General features: G+C 38.6%; 1 protein-coding gene and 1 pseudogene across 3 annotated transcripts in view; both read right to left on the reverse strand.

Annotated features, from left to right (window-relative positions):
- Positions 1-19,873, reverse strand: part of USPL1 (ubiquitin specific peptidase like 1) — a 39,614-nt gene extending 19,741 nt beyond the window's left edge. Inside the window, exons 1-5 of one of the 3 annotated variants that reach the window (XM_061170646.1) lie at positions 19,773-19,873; positions 11,315-11,480; positions 10,670-10,798; positions 4,298-4,943; positions 512-625 (exon numbers count right to left, since the gene is read on the reverse strand). In XM_061170646.1, the coding sequence (XP_061026629.1) occupies positions 512-625; positions 4,298-4,943; positions 10,670-10,798; positions 11,315-11,413 (988 nt within the window). In that variant the 5' untranslated portion in view covers positions 11,414-11,480; positions 19,773-19,873. The remainder of the gene's footprint in view (positions 1-511; positions 626-4,297; positions 4,944-10,669; positions 10,799-11,314; positions 11,481-19,772) is intronic. The other 2 variants (XM_061170647.1, XM_061170649.1) reach the window with 2 other exon arrangements.
- A 5,435-nt stretch (positions 19,874-25,308) lies between these two features.
- On the reverse strand, positions 25,309-26,067 carry LOC133076311 (pre-B-cell leukemia transcription factor 3-like; annotated as a pseudogene).
- Between the last annotated feature and the right edge of the window lie 440 nt (positions 26,068-26,507).

Raw genomic sequence — 26,507 nt, forward strand, 5'->3', positions numbered from 1 at the left:
TGTCCATTCCTAAACCAATCACTGGCAGGGGAAACAGAATTACTACGGTTGGTGTAGACCAGAGATTCTCAACCCCATCCATCCATAAGAATCACATGGAGGCTTCTAAAAATGACTGATACTTGAACTCCATCCTGAGATTCTTATATAATGGGCCCCCAGCACTAGTTATTTACTTTTAAATTTCCTAGGTGCTTTTTTAATGCACAGTCAGTCAAGGTTGAAAACGCTGGAGTAGTCTACTGGGGGACAGTATTGGGAAAGCAACCGATGGTGCACTCCGTGAGTATTCAGCTGGTTCTGAGAACTGCATCCACGCTGAAGGGGTGGAACACATGCCTGCATATTTATATAGAACACCTCCAACCACGAATGATTTAACCAGTGATTAAATGATCAGATTCCAAGAATCTGATCATCCCAAGTAATAAAACAGTATTATATTTCCTTTTGATGTAAGTATGTCTTTATGGTAGATGAGTAATACAGTTAAATTCCATAAATTACTTACCTAATGTACACCTAAGCTGAGGCTGAAGCCTAATAAAAATATCGTCTCTGACTTCATTCAGACAGGTCTCTATCTTTGCAAATATTTCAGAAGGAAGTTTTTTACAATCTCCATCTGATAATAAAATACAGAACATTATCAATTTCTCATCAACCTATTTCTTTCTACAGACAATTAAGACATTACCAAAATGAAAGTTTACCAGAGTCAACAAATTTTGTAGAGACAAAAATGGAAAATACAAAATTCCTTAATTCTTCTTCCTCTCTCTGTGGTATACCATATATTCCCTCAATATGTGTTAACAGCACAATATCATTAGTACTGGCTGCCTGCCTCAACATCATTCTGCCTGAGGAAAATCTCAGTGCAAGTCTTTCTCATCCAAATAATCACAGACAGCCCTAGCTAAAGAGCCACACTTTCAGATATTTTGCCCATCACTGAAACAGCTGAAGCTCTCTCTTTTCATGAAATTATTACTTATGCTAGAGACAAAATCTAATCATTTAATCCTCTCTGTATAACTTTTACTGAACTTAACTAGATCACAGGAGCAGATAAATTTATAAGGAGTCTTAATAAAGTCATGATTATTTCCCAAACTAACATTTGGTATGTTTTCCTCCTCCTATGTCTTTTGAAGGGTCTTCAATGACATCATCACATTTCGTACAATTCTACATTCTGCTTTTTTATTTACACAAATCTGCTTCAGTAAAAAATTTGCAGGCTAGTAATTACACTCTGACTGAACCATAGTTTTATTAGCCATTCCCTATTGCTGGACATTTGTTTCCTTTTTTACTATTATAAATACTATCACGTTAAACATCTTCGGGCACACACCTGTCCATGTTTTTAATCATTTCTTTAGGGTAAAAGTCCTCAAGATGGAATTACTCTGGCAGAAAACTACCTAAGATTAATAAGAAAATTATTTTGAATAAAAGCCGCCATATGCATCTGACTCTAGTTACTCTTAAGCTACAAATAGATCTTTTCACTCAAATCTCTTACAAATAAATAATTCATATAGCCTGATCACACCCTGCTTATATGTTTCACTATGAAAACATCCGGAGTCTTCTGTAATATGAAGTAAGCATTAACCAGAATTTTTGTTATTTGACCACACTGAAGAAAAGAGAAAACTTACAATCCAAAGTAATGTAGCTTGAACAAATGTAATTACAACTATATTGTAAAAACTACAATTATCTTGTAAAAAATTAATATAATATTAAAATTAAAAGTTAATATTTATTTAATATTCAAGTCAAAATTTGAATGAGGTATGTTCTTCTACAACAAACAACTGTCACCAACTCAGTACTGGGGTTTCTATAATTATAGAAAACAGGAATAAAGAGAAAAGGCAAAAGCAAATATGCTTGTGAGAAACTGAATTTTAAAAACTGCAAAAAAATTCAATCTCAAAGAAACTCAAACTGAAACAAAATATTTTTTATCTAAAAAAATTACAGCTTTTTAAACGTTTCTATGCAAAGGTGATTAGAGTGTTCTGGGATGTTTATTTCTACATATGAAAATGGATTATTATGTTGGTATAACCCTTCCGGAAAGCCATTTAGAAAGACTTTTTTTTTTAAAAGGATCCCCAGGGGGATCCCCTTCTTTTTTTAATATAAATTTATTTATTTTATTTATTTACTTTTGGCTGTGTTGGGTCTTTGTTGCTGCGCGTGGGCTTTCTCTTGTTGCAGCCAGCGGGGGCGGCGGGGGGCTACTTTTTACATAAATATTTTAACATCCCTTCTAGGGTATAATCAGCAATAGATTCAAAGGATACACGGATATCTGCCATGGTATTTACACATAGTAGCAAAAAAAATGGTAAGTAGCCTGAATGGTTAACAATGGGGAAACAATGTTTAAGAGTATACTAATAAAGTAAAATGTTGCACAACCGAAGTCAAACTGCGTAAAGGTTAGGATTCTCCACCTACCAGATACCAAAACCCCAAAAGCCATAATAATTAAAGAGTATGGCATTGGTACAGAGACAAAAAAATAGTCAACAATGGGGAAACAATGTATAAGATCTATATAAAAGATTGCCTGATCAAAGTCAAGTTGAATAAAGATGAGGATAGCAAGACCTAAAATGCCCTAATAATTAAAATAGTGTGGTATTGGTGCAGGGACAGATAAAGTGACCAAGAAAACAAAACAGAGTTAAGGAACAGCTGCACACATACATGGAATGTTATATGACAAAGGGGGCACAGCAGATCAACTGAGGAAAAAGGTGGAGCTAGAAAAACAGGCTATGCAATGGAAAAAAATGAACCATTACCACATACCAGACACAATTACCTCCAGTTGAACCAAGAATTTCAATGTAAAAAGCAAAGCTCTGTGACTTCTCAGTGAAAATAGAGGTAAATGACTTTCTGATCTTGAAGAAAGGAAACATTTCTTTTTAAAACCACAGACATTACTAGCTATAATAGGCAAGATTAACAATTTCTGTCATCAAAAGATATCTTTAAAAAAGTAGAAACATGAGATACAAACTGGGAGATTCAGTAACCTGTCTGAATAAATATAGCAACAAGGACATATAAAAACTCACACAAATCAATAAGAACATGACAATACAACAAACAGCGATAAGACACAAACAGGCTTCACAGAGGGAACAGAGGGTCAACCTACATACGAAGAGCTGTCCAACCTCTCTAAAATCTGGGAAAAGCAAATCAAGACCACAAACCATTTTATATCATTCAAATTGCAAAAATCACCACGTGTGAAAATAAGCAAGGGAGGAAATATGGATTAGGAAGATCTCTTCTACATTGCTAATGGGAGTAGACTGGTACAACCACTCTGGAAAATGATTAGCCATTATCTAGTAAATCTGAACTCAGAGCCTATCCCATGGTATATCGAAGAAAAACTCTTGTGTCCCAGGAGACTTGCCTAAGAATAGTCACAGCAGCAGTATTTACAATTACAAAAAACAACCCAATGACAGATGAATAAATACACTTATGTACTTACAAACTGATATACTTATGAACTGGAAATATTATATAGCAACAAAAATCAATGAAATACAAGCAGCAGCATAGATAAATCTTTATAAAAAGAAAAAAAAGTCCCAGAAGAAATACTGTACAGTATGTCTTTTTTTATAAAGTTCAAAACATTAAATTAGGCAATATATTGCTTAGCCATATACATGTAGGAAAAACTATTAAAAAACAAGAAACGATATAACACATTTCAGGATAATGATTACCTTTGGGGGAGGTAGATGATGGGATGTAGAGGAACACACAGGTAGATGTAAGTCACTGGAAATATCTTAATTTATCTTGGGTTGGAGGTGGGTTCATGGGTATCCTATTTTATAGAAAATAAAAATATAGCCCTCACTGTGAAGAGAGATTTTTGGGGAGTTGTGGGATTATGGATGGTTTGTATTTACTTCTTTATTCTGCTTTACGGCAACTCAAAAACTTAAAGTTGTACTTTGATGGACTCTATGTTGACCACCATTACCCTGACAGCTAAGATACAGCCATAGCCTCTTTATTCTTTACTCTTAGTTTTTGAAAAAGACTGCCTTTTGGGCAGTCATGATAACACAACTGGTGTTCACTCAAGCTTCACGACAGACTCTGTCCCTGTGCTCCTTGCTCCGAGGTTCTACGTAAAACAAAAGCTACTGATGGCATCTTTTTGCGTGCTATGAGACAACGTTCAACATTAACCTCTTCAAAAATTAAAGAGAAATAAAATGTTATTACTAACCTTTAACTCCATCCAACTGACTGGTGTGCAGAAACTCATTGGCTTGATTATACCTAGTGAACAACCGACCGAACACAGACTCCTCTGTAGAGCACAGGTCAGTCACAGTGTTTTTCAGCCCTTCCAAGTGCACCAACGCTGACAGGATACAGTCTAACCAACAGAGAGCATGTGCGTTTTTCCATTGGACACATGAAATCTGGCAAAATGAGGTATGCTTGCTCTCCAACGGCATTTCCAGTTCAGATGTGCATCCTTCATTTTGAGGGGAAGTCCCTCCAGTTCCAGAAACATCAACCATAGTAGAATCTTCTTCAGCAGCCGTGTCAACAATATCAGCTTCCAAAATCTCATTCTGCTCCAAGGAATCAGTTGTCCTAATTGGATTCTGTTGACCACCGTGTAGTAAACCACGTAAGTCTGATGAGGTTTCATCATACTCTTCTTCATTATGTTTACTGTTCAAAACTTGTTCACCATCAATACCACTATGATTTTTAGTCTTTTTGGAATTTGCTACAAGAGGTGAATCTTTATAGTTGGTTTCCACGATCTTTCTTTTTTGAGGCTTATTTGGAGTGTGACGATCTTCCAAATCAGGAGTAATTAAGTTATTAAGTGATTTAGAGCCCAAGGGATAGATGCACTAGAAAGAAAAAAATAACAAAAACTAAAAATTCAAATAAGCTCAAGCTTTAACTTCACAGATTCTATATCATGAAAAATACGTATAAAATTTTAGCATTAATTTGACATGAGAGGGTATATAATATTATCAATCTAAATTTGAAGGAACCAGGGATAAACAGCTATTTAATCAAAAATTTCATCCCCAAAAGAGTTATTTTTCCTAGTTAATTTGAACAATCAAGGGTTTAATCTGAGTTACTCTAGCGTAAGCTAGCAAGGAAAACATACATAATTTTGCTTTAATAAAGAATCTAATGTTGAGTGAATTAAAAATTCCAACATTTTATGAGTGTATTATTCTTTTTAAAACAGGTACACTGCATAGCATTAAAAACTAGAAAAGTATTTTCAAACCAAAACAGTCGCACAGAGTAATCTGTATTGTTTCTCAGTTTTGAAACTGAGTATTAATCTGAGAGCACATCAGCATATCAATTTTATACCCATATTGGGTCTAAGAATCAAACTGGCTGAATTTTAATAACTTCACCATGCATGAACACAATTTCAGGCAAATATCAAGAGTAAACAAATCACTAAAATAATCAATGAATTTTCCCTAAGTTTGAAAACTAGTAAAATATTTTACAAGACAAATGCAAGAAATCTACATACCGTGTGCCCTCATTTAAAATATGCTTTCTTCTACACAAGTACGGTAGATTGCTCCCTTGGTGGCCTCCAGTGAACTAAAGAACTATACCTCCAGATACTCATGCCCTTGTACAGTCAGCCCCCTGCCACACAGCCTCAGGCTTGGCCACGTGACTAGCTTTAATGGGACATTAGCAACCAGGATGCACATGCTTCATAAGCACTGGCTTATTGGGCTTGCCCTCTTGGAGCCCTCTTTCTGAACAATCTTTCTTAGTCCCAGCCATCACACTGTCAGGATCCCAATTAGCCTCACCGAGAGACCCTCATGGAAAAGAAGTGAGATCCTGGCTGACTACCTGAGTTGAGTTCCCAGCTGGCAGCTAGCATCCACAGCCTGCCATATGTACATTTTAGTTGTCCCAGCCAACAGTATGTGAAGTGTAAGAACTGCCTTGTCAACCCACAGAATCATAAGTGAAGCCATTAAGTTCCTTTAGTGACTAAGTTTTGAGATGGTTCACTTCACAGCAACAACTAACTGAAAGGCTCTCATTTAAAGTATAGCATTGTCTGGGCTTCCCTGGTGGCGCAGTGGTTGAGAATCTGCCTGCCAATGCAGGGGTCACGGGTTCGAGCCCTGGTCTGGGAGGATCCCACATGCCGCGGAGCAACTAGGCCCGTGAGCCACAATTACTGAGCCTGCGCGTCTGGAGCCCGTGCTCCGCAACAAGAGAGGCCGCGATAGTGAGAGGCCTGCGCACCGCGATGAGGAGTGGCCCCCACTTGCCGCAACTAAAGAAAGCCCTCGCACAGAAACGAAGACCCAACACAGCCATAAATAAATAAATAAATAAATAAATAATTTTTTAAAAAAGGGCTTCCAAAATGAAGGGATAAACTTTAAATAAATAAATAAATAAAGTATAGCATTTTCTATACAAGCGAACACTATATGCATAATATTGTACTTACTTCGAAATTCTTTAGTTTAACAGGACAAGTTCTTGATTTTTCTGTTACCAACTAGCTGTGCGGTCACCATCAACTAACAACTTGACCCTCAACTTTATACCTTGAGATTATTTCCTTAGTCCTACCACATGTCAGAAGACAGAGAACACTTTAAAAATCAATAGCAGTAATTTTGTATTCAGAGTCATCCAAAAAAATTGAAAACAAAACCTCAAAGAGATATTTGCACACCCATATTCACTGCAGCATTATTCATAATAGCCAAGAGGTAGAAGCAAACCAAATGTCCATGGACAAACAAATGGATAAAGAAAATGTGGTAAATACATACAATAGAATATTATTCAGCCTTAAAAAGGGAAATCCTGTCATATGCGACAATATGGATAAACCTTGAGGACATTATGCTAAGTAAAATCACAAAAAGACAAAAACTGTATGATTCCACTTTTATGAGGTACCTAGAGTAGTCAAATTCATAGAGACAAAGTAGAATGGTAGTTGCCAGGGCTACAGGGAGAAGTTGTTATTCAACGGGTACAGAATTTCAGTTTCGCAAGATGAAAAGGTTCTAGAGATATGTTGTACAACAATGTGAATATAGCAAACACTCCTGAACTGTACACTTAAAAATGGTTAAGATGGTAAATTTTATGTTTTTTTAAACAATTAAAAAAATTTTTACTTTTTTTTTTAAAGGCAAAAAATTTTTAAAAAACCTTCACCATTCTTAAGCAGAGTCAAAATCATGGTGTGCACATCCCACCAGCACCCCTACTTAATTAAAAACAACAACAACAACAAAAATCACTCTTAGCCAGTGGGTAATACAAAGAGTTTGCTGACTCCTGGTGTAAACCAATGTACTTCATAAAATACACTGGGCTCTTATTGATGATTAGAACATTTTCTAAAAACTAGATCAATAATTAATTACTCTAAAGTTCTTTTTTTACATTTGCAAAGTATATACTTGAAACTCTTGGTTATTTTTTTTTTCCTCATTGCTTAAAAAAGAATGCTTCAGGGGCTTCCCTGGTGGCGCAGTGGTTGAGAATCTGCCTGCTAATGCAGGGGTCATGGGTTTGAGCCCTGGTCTGGGAAGACCCCACATGCCACGGAGCAACTAGGCCCGTGAGCCACAACTACTGAGCCTGCACATCTGGAGCCTGTGCTCGGCAACAAGAGAGGCCGCGATAGTGAGAGGCCTGCGCACTGCGATGAAGAGTGGCCCCCACTTGCCGCAACTAAAGAAAGCCCTCGCACAGAAACGAAGACCCAACACAGCCATAAATAATAAATAAATAAATAAATAAAGGGAAAAAGATGGTTCAATTTAAAAGAAAAAAAAAAAAAGAATGCTTCAAAAACTAAAAATGCAAAAAACACATCTAACCGTAATAGTTAAAACCACTGTTCTGAGAACAGAGACTTCTCTATTCTGGTAGTCCTTGGTTAAATAACTCTACTGAAATATTACGTATTGTTCAGAAGAGGGAAAAAAGTAATTTTCTTCTAGAATCAGTAAGTTTTATTTTTCTCTCTTTCCAGTGCTCACAATTCTACAACTTTATTCTGAGCTAGTTAATTAGTAAACTCTGTAGAGTCTGGTGTTACAGATGAGCTGAGCTGTCAAGTCTCCTAAAGTCAAGCCCTCCCCTTGTGCAATAGAGCCTGTCATTTGCTCTAGGGATATCCCTCCAGCAATTCTGTGACACTTTCTCCTATTTTTCCCTCTCTACTGGATATAACCAGCATACAAACATGCTGTTATTTTTCCCAACTTAAAAACAAACAAAAGTAAAACTTTTCCCTCCAGGTACTACCTCACGTCTATATTTCTCAATTCTTCCTCTCCCATTTTCCATCACTCACTCCAATCAGGCTTTTACCACTACTACTTTACCAAAACTACTCTAATCAAGGCCTGCAAGGACCCCCATGACTCTCCAGTCAATGGTGAGGTGAGTCCTCAGCCACCTTGAGTTCTCACTGGAATTGACAGTAAATCATTCCTTCCTTCATTAAATATTTTTTCACTTGACATCCAGGACAATATACTTTCCTTCCTGAGATTACGCCTACCTCACTCTCCATGTCTCTCACTTCTTTGCTGGTTCCACTTCACCTCCCAAACTTTTTAATGCTGGAGTGTTCCAGGGCTCAGTTTTGCAACTCTTTATCCACACTCTTGGTAAACTCACCCAGCCTCATGGTTCAATTACTTACTGAACCATGTAAGTTCATGTAAGTTTGCTGATGACCCCCAAATGTATATATCCAATCTTAGACTCTCCACCTAACACCAGACACATAGATCCAACTGTTTACTCCATTTACCCAGTTATTAGATAGATGCCTCAAGCTTGATTGCTCCTGATCTCCTGATCTTTCCCCCAGATCTCCCTCTTCCCAAAGTCTTTCTCAGTTCAGCAACCGGCAGCTCCATTCTTCCAATTATTCAAGCCAAATATCTGGGGATCATCCTTGATCCCTCCCTTTCCTACAACGTACCCCACTCTTTCAGCATATCGTTTTAACTATCAAAATACATATAGAATCCAACCATGCCTCATCAACCTGGCTGCTACTTGTTCTCCCTGGAATACTACAACTGCCTTCCAACCATTTCCCTGCTTCAGATCTTGCCCATCACATTTTTTTCAACATGAAAATCAGATCATGTCACTCCTCTGCCAAAATCCCTACTATGGTTCTTTATTTCATAGTAAAAGCCAGCAAATGGCCTACAAGGCTTTACTGGATCCATCCCATCTTCCCTTATGCTGCTTCACTCACTCCGAGCCAGCTCTGCTGGTTTCCCTGCAGTAGCACAAACACGGACAGGCAACCTCCCCTCTCTCAGGACCTTGTATCTGCTACTCTCCCCACCTGGAAGGCTCACTCCTCAGGTATCCACAGGACTTGTTCCTCTTCATCTCTTTCAGATCTTTGCTCAAATGTCACTTTCTCAATGAAGTTTCCTCCTACACTTTTTTTAAAATTGCAAACTACCCACTCTCTGATACTCCAGTCCCTGTGGCTTTATTTTTCTCCAAAGCACTTTTCATTACCTCACACAAAAAAGTATGCTTTCCTTTTTTATTTTCTTTCCCAATCTAGAATACAGCCTTGTTGAGAGCAAGAAATTTTTGTTTTATTCACTGTATCCTAGCATCTGGAACAGTGCCAACATGGTGACACACAAATAAATATTTATTGCATAAATGCAAAAAAATAATTTATTTCTATTTGTAAGAATACCTGAAATTTTCTTTAAGTGTTACCCAACAAAAGTATCTATCACCAACGGTATAATATAGTCTAGTATTTTCCAAAACTGGCTGATCATCAGACAGTTCATAAAAGTTATAAAACTACAGAATTCTGGGCCTACTCTATTTAATAAGCACCTAGGTGAGACCTAGAAATTTTTAAAAAGCATTCCAAGTGATTCTGATGAACTGCTAGTTTACCTGGAATAATACCTATCTGAAATTAGAAGACTTTATTCCAATCACTGCTCTGCTGCTTTATGAAGATGTTGTGTTCCTAAACACTCTGCATCTGTTTTCTTATTCACAACATGGGAATACCTACCTTGCAAAGTTTTGAGAATTAAGTATGTATATGACAGTTTCATAAGTTATCAAGTACAGTAAAATATAGAGTATTATGGAATTTAACAAGCTCCTGTGTAAAAAGTTGTACCAGTGGGTACAAATTACTACAATTCTAAGATATTTAGAGCCTTAAGTACATAATATTTAGAGATTAATAACCTTTTCAATAAGTCCCAAAGTTAATAAACCAACACATGAGAATAACAACAGCTTAAAGGACCCCCACAAGGTTTAAAAAAAAAAATCTTGAAATATATTCTCTCTTCTCACAAGTCTAACGACAATAAAAACAAACATCTTCATGTAATAACTCAGGAAATCAAGTGGCAAAATAAAACAAAATATTTAAAATTACATACCAGACAGATCTAGAGACTATCTACATATTAAAAACATACAGTCTAAAAACTACAAAATGAGTACAAATTTAAACACTGAAGAAAAAAGCAAAAGGCGAAAACTTCAATACCATCTAAGATTAATACTTTACCTGCAGATCCTCACACAAAAAGACAGATTCTTGGAAACTAATTCGGTAAGTCTTTAAGGCTTTTAACTTTCCCTTCGTCCTACAAGCAGGGCAATACCCATCTGACGGTACTTTAGCTGAATCATAATTCTAAAAGAGAAAAAAAGTAAATTAAAATATAGACATTCCTAGATTGTATCAAATTACAAAAAGTTAAATGGAAAAGGAAACAGAAAAAAAATGTACAATTTTCACCTAGAAGTGTCCTGGCAAGATATCTTAAAGATGGCAAATAAAAGAAATGCATATAGGCTTTAATACAGCTATTGTTCCAAAAAGAGTATATTCTAGTTTTAAATATTAAATTAAGTGTTAAAAATAGCATCAGTTTTATCTGCAAGACAAAAAGTAACGTCAACTGTCACTGAAAATACGTTCAACATTTTCAAATAGTAAACTATACGGTCTATGTTTTATTTCTACTTTTACATATCAATAAAACATAGAGAGGTAAACAGAGAACAATCTTTCGCCATTACTGTAAGATTTCCGTGGAAGATACAATTTTTAAAAAATTAACTGGTAAAATTAAAACCAAATTTAAGTCTTAAAAATAGGAGAGAAAAAAACCAACTTTGCACTGAGGCAAAAAATAAGTTCACTAACTTTTCCCAAATACCCCACCATGTGGAGTGAAGATATCCCTATATCAGTCCCTGGTCCAATCACTGGCAAACCATTTCCAATCTTCGGGGAATCCATCATTCCGAGTCATTGGCTAATTTATGTCACTTGAAACATGTCAATATCACTAAGGATTTTTCAATGAACCCTGGAAAAAAAAAAGTTAATAGACAATTTTTATAAGATGTATGTATATTAAGTATATTTTGAGAACTATATATCTTATGTTAAACATATTCTGAAACTGTAATCTTGAAGTGAAAACAAAATACCTAAATTTATTTAAAGATCTAGCAAATTTGTGGAGAGAGGGCAAAAACTGACAATAGGACCAGTCTTCACAGTAGACTCATTTGTAAGCAAATTTATCAAAACTTGTAATAGAGACAGCTATTATTTAAATATATTGGCGAGACCTTGAAAACCTAAGTTTTTAGTCTATGCACAACTTGAAACAAATCTGTAAGCATTATACCAAGAAAATATTTAAATAAAACACAGATCCATTGTGCCATTACTTAACAAGGACAAAAGAACCCCATACATTCCTATTGCTTTCAACTGCCAAGAATACATCACCAACTAAGAACAGTGCCACTTTTTAAATAAAAGCTGCCAACAAAATACTATTTTACATTAAAGTAAATAATCTGTAACAGAACAAAAATATAAACACTGTCAATCATACAATGCTTTGAGTGTAGACCCATGGAGTAGAATCACATTTAGTAAAGTTGAAATTATGAAACTGGAGCTCAGTGTAAGGGAAAAGTAATTGTTAACAGTGGTTTAGATATGGATTTAAAATACAAGGAAAACAAGATAAAGGAGAACTTTAAGCAGAGTGAATCACCACTTCACAGGGATGTTGTAAAACACTTTCAAGCAAAATATTTCCCAAATCTAAGAATCCATGATTCTATGACAACCACTTCCTAGGAAACTGGGGCTCACAGATTCACTTTAAAAACTAGTTATGCTATTGTTTCCCACTGTATAAACATTACACACCATTCAAGCCAAGGAATAATTTCAAAAATAAAAATGCTTTTTAGAAAAGTATCAGTGGAGGATAGCCTCATCCACCAGAGGGCAGACAGCAGAAGCAAGAAGAACTACAATTCTGCAGCCTGTGGAAGGAAAACCACATTCACAGAAAGACAGACAAAATGAAAAGGGAGAGGACTTTGTACCAGAAGAAGGAACAAGACAAAACCCCAGAAAAACAACTAAATGAAGTGGAGATAGGCAACCTTCCAGAAAAAGAATTCGAACAATGATAGCAAAGATGATCCAGGACCTCGGAAAAACAATGGAGGCAAAGATCGAGAAGGTGCAAGAAATGTTTAGCAAAGACCTAGAAGAATTAAAGAACAAACACCTAGAAAAATTAAAGAACAAACAAACAGAGATGAACAATACAATAACTGAAATGAAAAATACACTAGGAAGGAATCAATAACAGAATAACTGAGGCAGAAGAACGGATAAGTGACCTAGGAGACAGAATGGTAGAATTAACTGCTGCGGAACAGAATAAAGAAAAAGAATGAAAAGAAATGAAGACAGCCTAAGAGACCTCTGGGACAACATTAACAACAACAACATTTGCATTTATAAGGGTCCCAGAAGGAGATAAAGAGAGAGAAAGGACCCAAGAAAATATTTGAAGAGATTATACTCAAAAACTTCCCTAACATGGTAAAGGAAATAGCCACCAAAGTCCAGGAGGCGCAGAGAGTCCCAGGCAGGATAAACCCAAGGAGAAACACACCGAGACACATAGTAATCAAATTCACAAAAATTAAAGACAAAAAAAATTATTGAAAGCAACAAGGGAAAAACGACAAATAACATACAAAGGAACTCCCATAAGGTTAACAGTTGATTTCTCAGCAGAAATTCTACAAGCCAGAAGGAAGTGGCACAATATATTTAAAGTGATGAAAGGGAATAACCTACAACCAAGATTACTCTACCCGGCAAGGATCTCATTCAGATTTGACAGAGAAATCAAAAGCTTTACAGACAAGCAAAAGCTAAGAGAATTCAGCACCACCAAACCAACTCCACAACAAATGCTAAAGGAACTTCTCTAAGTAGGAAACACAAGAGAAGAAAAGGACCCACAAAAACAAACCCATAACAATTAAGAAAATGGTAATAGGAACATACATATCGATAATTACCTTAAATGTGAATGGATTAAATGCTCCAACCAAAAGACACAGGCTTGCTGAATGGATACAAAAACAAGACCCATATATATGCTGTCTACAAGAGACCCACTTCAGACCGAGGGACACATATAGACTGAATGTGAGGGGATGGAAAAAGATGTTCCATGCAAATGAAAATCGAAAGAAAGCTGGATTAGCAATACTCATATCAGATAAAATAGACTTTGAAATAAAGAATGTTACAAGAGACAAGAAAGGACACTACATAATGCTCAAGGGATCAATCCAAAAAGAAGATATAACAATTACAAATGTTTATGCACCCAACATAGGAGCACCTCAATGCATAAGGCAACTGCTAACAGCTATAAAAGAGGAAATCAACAGTAACACAATAATAGTGGGGGACTTTAACACCTCACACTAATGGACAAATCATCCAGACAGAAAATTTATAAGAAAACACAAGCTTTAAATGACACAGTAGACCAGATAGATTTAATTGATATTTATAGGACATTCCATCCAAAAGCAGCAGATTACACTTTCTTCTCAAGTGCACACGGAACATTCTCCAGGATAGATCACATCTTGGGTCACAAATCAAGCCTCAGTAAATTTAAGAAAATTGAAATCATATCAAGCATCTTTTCCGACCACAACGCTATGAGATTAGAAATCAATTACAGGGAAAAAAACGTAAAAAACACAAACACATAGAGGTTAAACAATACATTACCAAATAACCAAGATATCACTGAAGAAATCAAAGAGGAAATCAAAAAATACCTAGAGACAAATTACAATGAAACATGACGATCCAAAACCTATGGATGCAGCAAAAGCAGTTCTAAGAGGGAAGTTTATAGCAATACAAGCCTACCTCAAGAAACAGAAAAATCTCAAATAAACAATCTAACCTTACACCTAAAGGAACTAAAGAAAGAAGAACAAACAAAACCCAAAGTTAGTAGAAGGAAAGAAATCATAAAGATCAGAGCAGAAATAAATGAAATAGAAACAAAGAAAACAATAGCAAAGACCAATAAAACTAAAAGCTGGTTCTTTGAGAGGATAAACAAAACTGATAAACCTTTAGCCAGACTCATTAACAAAAAGAGGGAAAGGACTCAAATCAATAAAATCAGAAAGAAAAAGGAGAAGTTACAACAGACACCCCAGAAATACAAAGCATCCTAAGAGACTACTACAATCAACTCTATGCCAATAAAATGGACAACCTGGAAGAAATGGACAAATTCTTAGAAAGGTATAACCTTCCAAGACTGAACCAGGAAGAAACAGAAAATATGAACAGACCAATTGCAAGTAATGAAATTGAAACTGTGATTAACAATCTTCCAACAAACAAAAGTCCAGGACCAGATGGCTTCACAGGTGAATTCCATCAAACATTTAGAGCAGAGCTAACACCCATCCTTCTCAAACTCTTCCAAAAAATTGCAGAGGAAGGACACTCCCAAACTCATTCTATGAGGCCAACACCACCCTGATACCAAAACCAGACAAAGATTCTACAAAAAAGGAAAATTACAGACCAACATCACTGATGAATATAGATGCAAAAATCCTCAAGAATAGCAAACAGAATCCAACAACACATTAAAAGGATCATACACCACCATCAAGTGGGATTTATCCCAGGGATGCAAGGATTCTTCAATATACGCAAATCAATCAATGTGATACACCATATTAACAAATTGAAGAATAAAAACCATATGATCATCTCAATAGATGCAGCAAAAGCTTTTGACGAAATTAAACACCCATTTATGATAAAAACTCTCCAGAAAGTTGGCAGAGAGGGAACCTACCTCAACATAATAAAAGCCATATATGACAAACCCACAGCAAACATTATTCTCAATGGTGAAAAACTGAAAGCATTTCCTCTAAAATCAGGAACAAGACAAGGATGTCCACTCTCGCCACTATTATTCAACATAGTTTTGAAAGTCCTAGCCATGGCAATCAGAGAAGAAAAAGAAATAAAAGGAACACAAATTGGAAAAGAAGAAGTAAAACTGTCACTGTTTGCAGATGACATGATACTATACATAGAGAATCCTAAAGATGCCACCAGAAAACTACTAGAGCTAATCAATGAATTTGGTAAAGTTGCAGGATACAAAAATTAATGCACAGAAATCTCTTGCATTCCTATACACTAACAACAAAAGATCAGAAAGAGAAATTAAGGAAATGATCCCATTCACCATTGCAACAAAAAGAATAAAGTACCTAGGAATAAACCTACCTAAGGAGATAAAAGACCTGTACTCAGAAAGCTATAAGACACAGATGAAAGAAATCAAAGATGACACAAACAGATGGAGAGACATATCACGTTCTTGGATTGGAAGAATCAACCTTGTGAAAATGACTATACTACCCAAAGCAATCTACAGATTCAATGCAATCCCTATCAAATTACCAGTGGCATTTTTTACAGAACTAGAACAAAAAAATCTTAAAGTTTGTATGGAAACACAAAAGACCCCGAATAGCCAAAGCAGTCTTGAGGGAAAAAAACAGAGCTGGAGGAATCAGACTCCCTGACTTCAGACTATACTACAAAGCTACAGTAATCAAGACAATATGGTACTGGCACAAAAACAGAAATATAGATCAATGGAACAGGATAGAAAGCCCAGAGGCAAATCCACACACCTATGGTCAACTAATCTATGACAAAGGAGGCAAGGATATACAATGGAGAAAAGAGAGCCTCTTCAATAAGTGGTGCTGGGAAAACTGGACAGCTACATGTAAAAGAATGAAATTAGAACACTCCCTAACACCATACACAAAAATAAACTCAAAATGGATTCGAGACCTAAATGTAAGAGCAGACAGTATAAAACTCTTAGAGGAAAACATAGGCAGAACACTATGACATAAATCACAGCAAGATCCTTTTTGACTCACTTCCTAGAGAAATGGAAATAAAAACAAAAATAAACAAATGGGACCTAATGAAACTTAAGAGCTTTTGCACAGCAAAGGAAACCATAAACAAGACGAAAAGACAACCCTCAGAATGGGAGAAAATATTTGCATATATTTTGAAGCAACTGACAAAGGATTAATCTCCAAAATTTACAAGCAGCTCATGCAGCTCAATATCAAAAAAACAAACCCAATCCAAAAATGGGCAGAAGACCTAAATAGACATTTCTCCAAAGAAGATATACAGATTGCCAACAAACACATGAAAGGATGCTCAACATCACTAACCATTAGAGAAATGCAAATCAAAACTACAATGAGGTATCACCTCACACCAGTTAGAATGGGCATCATCAGAAAATCTACAAACAACAAATGCTGGAGAGGGTGTGGAGAAAAGGGAATCCTCTTGCACTGTTGGTGGGAATGTAAACTGATACAGCCACTATGGAGAACAGTATGGAGGTTCCTTAAAAAACTAAAAATAGAACCACCATATGACCCAGCAATCCCACTACTGGGCATATACCCAGAGAAAACCATAATTCAAAAAGACACATGCACCCCAATGTTCACTGCAGCACTATTTACAACAGCCAGGTCATGGAAGCAACCTAAATGCCCATCGACAGACGAATGGATAAAGAAGATGTGGTACATATATACAATGGAATATTACTCAGCTATCAAAAGGAACAAAATTGAGTCATTTGTAGAGATGTGGATGGACCTAGAGACTGTCATACATGGTGAAGTCAGAAAGAGAAAAACAAATATCGTATATTAATGCATATATGTGGAACCTAGAAAAATGGTACAGATGAACTGGTTTGCAGGGTAGAAATAGAGACACAGATGTAGAGAACAAACGTATGGACACCAAGGTGGGAAAGTGGTGGGGGGGTGGTGGTGGTGGGATGAACTGGGAGATTGGCATTGACATGTATACACTAATAGGTATAAAATAGATAACAAGAACCTGCTGTATACAAAATAAATAAAATAAAATTCAAATATTCAAAAGAAAAAAGTATCAGTGGATCTCAATATGCTATTTCTAAAGAAATATCCATAAGCAGGGTTTCTCAACCATAGGATTATAGACATTTTGGACCAGATAATTCTTTTGTTGTGAGGGCTGCCCTGTGTGTTAAGAGGATGTTTAGCAGCATCAATGACCGCTATGTGCTAGATGCCAACAGCATCCACCCTTCAGTTGTGACCATGTGTCTAGACATGGCCAAATGTCCCTCCCTCCTCCCCGCTCCCAGGGGGAGGGGCAGAAATCACCCCATTGAGAACCACTGCCAAAGGGTAAAAACAAGTGTGGTGATAACTTTTTCTTTTTAAGCTCCTCACAGACAATACTAATTTGTTAACTTTGGCTGGTTCTATTTATAATCTACTCACAAAAGGGAACTGTATAATCAAGTGTCAAACTTCTGGTTCCAGAGTGGATAAAAGCATGAGCTTTAGGTTCAGAAATTTATTTGTGAAGTTAGTTTGTTCTAAGAATTAAATGTGATAATACACATAAAATGCTTAGCACCTGACATATAGTAAATTTCAACCACTATTTGGTGCTATTTTATACTTTATGCAGAAAATATGCAGCATAGCTTGGATCATTATGCAGTATTCTCAAAAGAGAAGTTGGTAAGCTATGTATCTTGAACAAATTTTTTTTGATGAAAATTTCCATCCACCTGAGGGATGAAGAAAACTTTTCCAGCTGGTTCTCTCTCTCTCTCTCTCTCTCTCTCTCTCTCTGTGCTATAAGTAAAACATGAGGAGCCTTCAAATCTGCTCTCCTGATCCTATCACCCAACATTTCAATGGGAAAAACAGGCAGGTTGGTGGTTGAAATCCTTAACATGCAGAACATCCAAAAGAAAATTCACTTAAAAAAATACCAAAGGTAGGCTATTCAGGTCTTCCAAATACAATTTACTGGGTCCTATGTACAAAACCCTGGGGTGATTCTTACAACTTAATTTGTTTCTAAATGACTGCCTTCATTGTCCTCCCTTCAAAATGACCTGTTCCTGCTCCTCTTGCTTGTATCTCACCTAGATTTTGGCACCTCCATCCTTACAAACACACAAACTAGAAAATCTGAGTGGTTCTCGGGACTTCCCTGGTGGTCCAATGGTTAAGACTCCGTCCTCCCAATGCAGGGGGCACGGGTTCCATCCATGTTTGGGGAACTGGGGAACTAAGATACCGCATGTCACACGACGCGCACAAAAAAGAAAAAGAAAAATTTGAGTGGTTCTCTACTCTTTCACTTCCCTCTTCTTTACTTAGTGAAAGTCATCAAATCCTACGGACAGTTCTTTGGAAGCATCTCAAATCCCCACCTCTCTTCCTATCCCATTCCCACTCAGTATCATGCCAAAGTGATGCTTCTATAAAACAAGTCTGAGTCTGTCGCTGCTCAACTTAAAATCCTCTACTGACTCCAGTCTGATTACAGGAAAGTCCAAACAGCTCAGTATGACCTAAAGGTAGTGCTATGACCTAAAGCTCACTGCACTATGAGACCACTGGTTTTCCAGCCTTACCCTCCTCTACTTCACTTCAACTTCCGCGTCTTTTTCATGATGCCCCCCCCCTTTTCATTACTTCTGTGATCCACTGATGCTCCAAAAGCCCGAATGTCAATTACTAACCCAGTAGGGACCCAGTTACAGCACAACCAAAGTGTGAAGTTGGCTCTGGGGATAGCGAAAGAAGCAATTAAGCTTAATTCACAGCCCCATGTGCAAAATGGGGAAACCCAGAGAACCAGCTGTTCGAAGAAGGCCTTATACCCGTTTGAGCTTTCCCTCCAAGACCAAGTGGGCACGCGAACTGTCAAAGGTAAGGCCACAACAGACTTGAAACCGAGGAACGGGGTCGGCTTTCGGCGCCCAGCCCTATCTGGTACCCAACCCAGCCGTCCAGAATCACAGACTAAGACACGTCACTTGCAAAACCCAACCTTGGAAACCGAGGAGGAGCAGGGTTCCGTTAATTCCCCCCGTCTCCACGCTCCTTGGGAAAGCGGGGGCGGGGGAGACTCTGGTTTCTCTTCAGCATTTACCTCTCTGAGTTCAAACGAATGAATCTGTGACTCCATTCTAATACCTTAACCACCAAGCCTTCCCACCTGAACCTACTCCCATCCTTTCCCCCTCCCAGCCTAGCCCCTCCTTTCAGCGAGCAACCGTCCCATAGATCACCCCAGCTCTGTCCCCCTGCCCTATTTCAGGAGCTGAGGGAAACTACTCCGTCTTCTCCCTTACCTGCCGCGGGTCCTCCCCTTCTTCGCGCCGGATCGCTCCGAACTCCTGTTCCAGCTTGAGCTCCACACCACAGAGCAACGTTCAACCCACGTTCCCCTCAGCCTGCCCCTCCCCCACCGGCCCCTCAGCTAGAAAAGCAGCTTCCGGTTTGAGTCCGCAGCTAAAGAGTTCCCCTTCCTGCCCCGCGCGGGGCCTGAAAGGACGTAAGCGTGGCGGGGAAGGCGAGGACGGGAGCACTTCCGTCAGGCCTCCGCAGAGAGGCGTGGTTGTCCGCCCGGCTGCCGCAGTCGCAGTTTCAGCTGCGGCGACGACTAGGGGCGGGGCCGGTGGCTGCAGAGCCCGCCATATGTGAGTGGCTGGGTTTGGGGTGGCGACATTTCTGGAAGCTGCTGGAAAGCGCTCGAGTGGCGGAGGTGACGCCGGCGGCCAGGGGGTGGGGCGTGATTAAAACTAGTGCGCGGTCGGCAGCGGAGGGATTACGCTGAGGAAAAAAAACCGGTTCGCGTCTCGTTGCGCTCTGGCCGCGCGAGCCCGGGTCGGAAGGCGACGCGCCCCTGAGTGACTTGGGTGGGTGGGCGAGGAGGGAAGGGCTACCCAGCCGGTGGAGGGTGCGATGGAGGCTCTTGGCCGGCGCCTCCTTGCAGCGCCGAGGTCACCGCGACGGCGGGCCGCGCGAGGCCCCCATAGTGCGCTCTCCTAAAGGTTCGGTGAGAGCCGAGCTGCCACAGAGCGTGTTCACAAAGGGTCACCACACACGGAGCTGCCCCTCCCTGTCTCCCTAAACCCCATCTGCGAGGCCAGGGGCTTTTCCACCAGGATTCTGGGTGTTTCTCCTCCCTTCCTCCCTCCCAGATCTTCTAACGGTAAGGGGAGTACCCGAGCACAGGGACCTTGCTCTCCAGGACCCATTCTTACTAGGCAGTGGCCGACGTGTCCCTGCTGCGCTCATTTCAGCTGCCCTGCCTTGTTTTAACTTCAGAGGAGGGGGGAGTTCTCATGGAGTTTCTAAGTTTAAGGCTTTGCTTTCGTAGGAAGGTCATGTGGTTTAAGGGACATCGTGACCGCGCGTGCTATTTCTGAGTCTGCGTTCTGAATCTTGGGGGCAGCATATTCCAGACGTCCTTCGCTCGACTGAGTTGCGTCCTGGATTAACAATGTGTAGTTTCTGACCATTTCTTTACAGAATAATCACCATGGGCATTTTGGACTGTGGCTTTTTTTTTTTTAAGTGGTCTCAAACTAATTATATGCTGGAATAATGCTGATAATTTTGATAGGGTGGTATAGAGAAGGAAGTCCCGTGTACCAAGAAATTCTTCAGTGAGAAGGAATTTTAGTTTTCGGTTCTTCTGAATGCAAATGGCCAAGAATCCAACAGAGAGTTTGTTGTTTTGTTTTTCTCCAGAAAACTGAAAAATAGGCTGGTTGGTTTTTGTTTACCTTTTTTGTGGTTGTACTAGATACCTGACGTGCCGGTGTATTGGTTGTCAGATCTAGCTAATTAGATTTTCTTTTATTTTAATGAATTATGATGAAAATGCGAGGATGTAGTAAGTGTTTCTTCCTGAAATAGTAGCGGTAATTCACAAGGTTTTTCTTTTTCACCCTTGGTATTTCCATTTTTAGAATGGAATACACTTTTTGTAATGAACACTTGCTGAATGTTAACGTCATACACTGAACAAATAATTGATTCAGTTAAAATGTCGCTAAAATTTTAAGATTGAAAGTCAACATGCCCAAACTGAATCATATCAGTCGTTGTTGTCTGCAAAGTTGATTTATAGTCTTTTAGTGCAAATTTGATTTTTTGCCAGGAGAAATTCTGTAATAGTAACAGAAACAAAATGGAGGTGGGGCTTGAGTTGTGGAAAGAAAAGAATGGATTTTAGTGTGTGCTGTGTTTTGATTCCAGACCTTTTCCTCTTGTAAAAAGTAGAAAAAGGCATGAAAGAGTTTATACCATTAAAGGAAGGATACTAATGTAGAAGTCAATAAGGAGAGGTTGACTAGAAAACTCCCCTTTCGTTTGTATTAGAGTATTGGTCCGAAGGTGAGAAAATTTGTGTACATTTCTGCTTATTTCTCACCAATATATTTGGAATGCCTCTTTCTATGAACATTGGTCCCCAAGAGTGCAGTTACCTTCCAGTAGGATTCAAGCTCATTGCCTCCATACCCTTGTTAGCAATGTATAAAACTCCTGTCAGGAGAAGTTTTATTTACCTATTTTCATTTAAAAAACTAACATGATTTAATCAAATGGAGTTTTTTATAAATTAATAATAAGCAGCCCCAATAGGAATACAGTGTTGTACAATTAGGATTTTTTTTTTTTCCTCTTCTCACATTTTCAGCTTTTGCCCCCCTCTGCTAGATTGGATTCCTTAATAACAAAACGAGTCTGCCCAAACATGGGATATAAAAGCTGCCTGCTATAACTGCTTGTTCCGGGCTCATCAAAAAGATGAACGTCGAAGTGACTAACCATATTTTCTAGCAGCACCGTTGTGAGTACAGTCTGTAGTCTCATATCTAATTCCAACATTCAGAAGGCTTTGAAACCAGAAACGTTTTAAGCTTGGAGACAAAATTCATTCGGTAGCAAACTACAACCTGAACTAATGAAAAGTTATATATATTCTGTATTTATCGCATATGTTTTGCTGACGAAATATTAATATGTTTGATTATGGGGTGCTGCTCTTGGCCACTGGTATATGAGGTGTTACATAATGGTTTGTGTGCCTTGTGACATTCTTTAATTCCCGAAATTTCTTATTTGTAAAACACATTCAGCCCCTGGGTTTTGGTTAAGGAATGTGAACCTGTATTAATATTTTTGGCAGTACACTTGTGCTAGGCATTCGCATATTTATTTATTTATTTTTCGTTTTGTTTTTGGTTTTTTTGCCATGTTTAGTTTTTTTTGTAACATCTTTATTGGAGTATAATTGCTTTACATTGTTGTGTTAGTTTCTGCTGTATAACAAAGTGAATCAGCTATATGTATACATATATCCCCATATCCCCTCCCTCTTGCGTCTCCCTCCCACCCTCCCTATCCCACCCCTCTAGGTGGTCACAAGGCACCCAGCTGATCTCCCTGTGCTATGCAGCTGCTTCCCACTAGCTGTTTTACATTTGGTAGTATATATATGTCCATGCCACTCTCTCACTTCATCCCAGCTTACCCTTCCCCCTCCCCATGTCCTCAAGTCCATTCTCTACATCTGTGTCTTCATTCCTGCCCCTAGGTTCTTCAGAACCTTTTTTTTTTTTTTTTTAGATTCCATATATATGTGTTAGCATATGGTATTTGTTTTTCTCTTTCTGACTTACTTCACTCTGTATGACAGACTCTAGGTCCATCCACCTCACTACAAAGAAGTCAATTTCATTTCTTTTTATGGCTGAGTAATATTCCACTGTATATATGTGCCACATGTTCTTTATCCATTCATCTGTTGATGGACACTTAGGTTGCTTCCATGTCCTGGCTATTGTAAATAGAGCTGCAGTGAACATTGTGGTACATGTCTCTTTTTGAATTACGGTTTTCTCAGGGTATATGCCCAGTAGTGGGGTTGCTGGGTCGTATGGTAGTTCTGTTTTTAGTTTTTTAAGGAACCTCCATACTGTTCTCCATAGTGGCTGTATCAATTTATATTCCCACCAGCAGTGCAAGAGGGTTCCCTTTTCTCCACACCTGCTCCAGTATTTGTTGTTTGTAGATTTTCTGATGATGCCCATTCTGACCATTGTGAGGTGATACTTCATTGTAGTTTTGATTTGCATTTCTCTATTAATTAGTGACGTTGAGCATCTTTTCATGTGCCTCTTGGTCTCTTGGCCATGAACCCGCGGAGAACTTTTGTTCGTATCATTTAAGTTTGCTTCAAGTTTTGTTTGCTATAATCTTTCCTTTGCTACGTCATAGCATGCTCCTTTTTTCCAGAGTCATTGCACTTGCTTTGTATATCTTGGGTTCTTATTGATAGATTGGTATGGGTCAGCATTGTATTGGGAACTTATTAAAAATGCAGTTGCTTGGGTCCCATTCCTGATTTTATGGGTTTGGCATGGGGGAGGTCACAGCATCTGTGTTTTTACCTTTCTCCTTCAGATTTTCTGATTCTCAAAGGTGATCATAATTTCTCACATATTTGGTAGTAATTATGTGCTTCTTATAGGTTATATTTGTTAGGTAATTCTTATATTATTATGTAACCTTTCAAGTGTTCTAGTTTATACCCAAATAGGCCATAAACTCCACAAGGGCACAAAATACCCATATAGTACTTTGTACTTAGTTTAAAGGTTGATAAGTTGCCCCCCCTTTTTTTTCTTTTCCCTACTGAAGTTTAGATCCAGTTTAGAAATAGGACACAGAAGTCAGATAGATGAAGATTCAAATGTAAGTTTATTTTATTTATTTATTTATTTATTTATATTTACAGCAGTTTTACTGATCCTGTGTTAAGACCCAATGTTTCCACTCTCAGTTTTTTTTAAGTTGCAGATGCAACCCTGATTTTTCTTTTAAAAGATTACAATGTACATTACATTTTATGAAGGGAAGCAAAGAGTTAATTACAAGATGCAAAAAGATAAGAAAGAGACAAACTACAGCGTGAGTATTGTTCAGAGGTAGTAAGTGAGCACTCTAAGCTACAGAACATGTTGAAATTCTGTTGGTTTGTATGAGTTCGCATGAGGTAATAAAGCTGTGTTTTGGTTGGTGAGATGTGTAAATACTCTTTTGCTACACTATGTACAACACTGCAGAGAGCAGGGCCTTTGTGAATGCCCAGAGGACGTAGCAAACCTTGACAAGTCTGCAGCAACCAGTGCACGCCATAAAACCCCAGACTGATCTCGTGGTCACCTCTATCAGCAGCAAGTATCTTCAGCTCTCAAAACAATATGGATCCATAATTTAATTACCGAGCAGACTCTGGGCACTGGTGCTTTCAGAGAGCGAAAAGATGCTACCGGTCTCTGATCTAATTATAACATAAGAGATCGAAACCCAAGTGTGACGAGGAAGATTCTTAAACACAACCATCATTAACAGGTAGCCAAACAGCTCCTGTATTCCAACTCCATTAGTGATACGAAAGAAGGACAATCAAAGTCTGCAATGGAAATATGCAAGAAGTTCAATTTAGGTGAGGTGAGTCTTTGTATCTGCTTTAGCGACTGAGGTTTAGCATATATTGTGCTTTTTACGCTTAAGGCCAAGTAATTGGCAAGTGAGAAACCGTTAGTGTAAAATATTGGTAATAAATTATAATAAAATAGCTATAGGACTGTCAACAATATTAAATTTTGGCCTAATTGGATAAAGTGCTTTTTTTAACAGTGTGTGTTTTTAAGTATAAATACAAATGATTATGATTCCTTAAAAAACAGATTTACCAAGTTCTCTAATAACACAAGGTTTTACAGTAAAGCTGTAGATGGTGGGCTACAAAAACTCTTTCCTTTTCATCCTGTTGCTCTGAATGCACTTATCAAGGCATGTCAGCTCAGGGAAAAGTGTTACCAGAGATTAGTTAGAGGTATCAGAGTGCACACTTCCTGGGCCTTCTGTAGGAGAAGTCACAGAAGATGGAGTTGTTGCGTCCTGCCAGCCTCCATTAGCGTTTAAGTTATGTGGACTGTACAGTGAATTTCCTCCAAGGCCATCACTATAGCCTCCCATCTGATTGATAACATGACGGAGGGTGTCCACCAGAATTTGGCGTGGTGGGCGAGTTGGTCTGGTTGTTCTGCACGGCTGCGGCCACTGCGTGTGCAGCTGTCACGGCTGTCTTTGCAGCGTAGAGATTGGCTTCTTCCTGAAACTTGCCGATATTCTTCTTGTACCTGATTCGTTTGTTGCCAAACCAGTTGGATACCTGTGACACTGTGATGCTGCATTTCTTGGCCGGCTCCTCTTTGGCTTCTTCACTGTGGTAGGGGTTGCTGAGGTGTGAGTAAAAGTATTCATTCAAGATTTCTGTGGCCTGTTTACTGAAGTTACGCCTTTTTCGTCTGGCATCAAGGAACCTTGATCTTAAAATCATAACTGCTTCACAAGTGCTTTGTTTGAGCTGCATCTGAATGGAACTAAATTTTCGATGGATGATGCCTACCATTCTTTCTGTCTCTTTTGGGGAAATGGGATGTGTTCTACTCTGCTCTCGGAGAAGGTTCATCACGTGTAGTGAGTTCATTACATGCCTTTCTCAGGACCTGAAACCCCTTCTGCCAGAAGCATATTGTCCAGTCTCATTAGCTGGGGATCGGGAGGGTCCTCCTCCTGGGCTCCTCTGATGCTGAGACCTGCTAGTGTTGGAGGGTCTCCTGCAGAGGCAGGGGTGGCTGTGGCTCACCGTGGGGACAAGGACATGGGCAGCAGAAGTTGTGGGAAGTACTCCTTGGCGTGAGCCCCCCCAGAGTCCGCCCAAATGTAAATTTAATTACCGAAAAAGTTGTTTGGAAAATGCGGCTGAGGTTTGCAGCAACAGTGAGCTTCCTAGTGTTGCACTCCAGAATCACGCAGACTTAAACCTCAGGTTTCAATGTCCACAAGAGTAAAGCTTGTCCCACTACGTTTACTGTGTGACAGAGCAGACCAGAACAAATGGCTCTCTTCGGTCAGACAAATGCGAAATGGAAAGGAGAGGAGAAGTAGCTGAGCCTCAGAATTCCTTCTCTCAAACTTGTCATCAGGCCAGTTACTCCCTC

Source organism: Eubalaena glacialis, chromosome 16 (genome assembly GCF_028564815.1).
Source record: "Eubalaena glacialis isolate mEubGla1 chromosome 16, mEubGla1.1.hap2.+ XY, whole genome shotgun sequence".
Taxonomy (NCBI): domain Eukaryota; kingdom Metazoa; phylum Chordata; class Mammalia; order Artiodactyla; family Balaenidae; genus Eubalaena; species Eubalaena glacialis.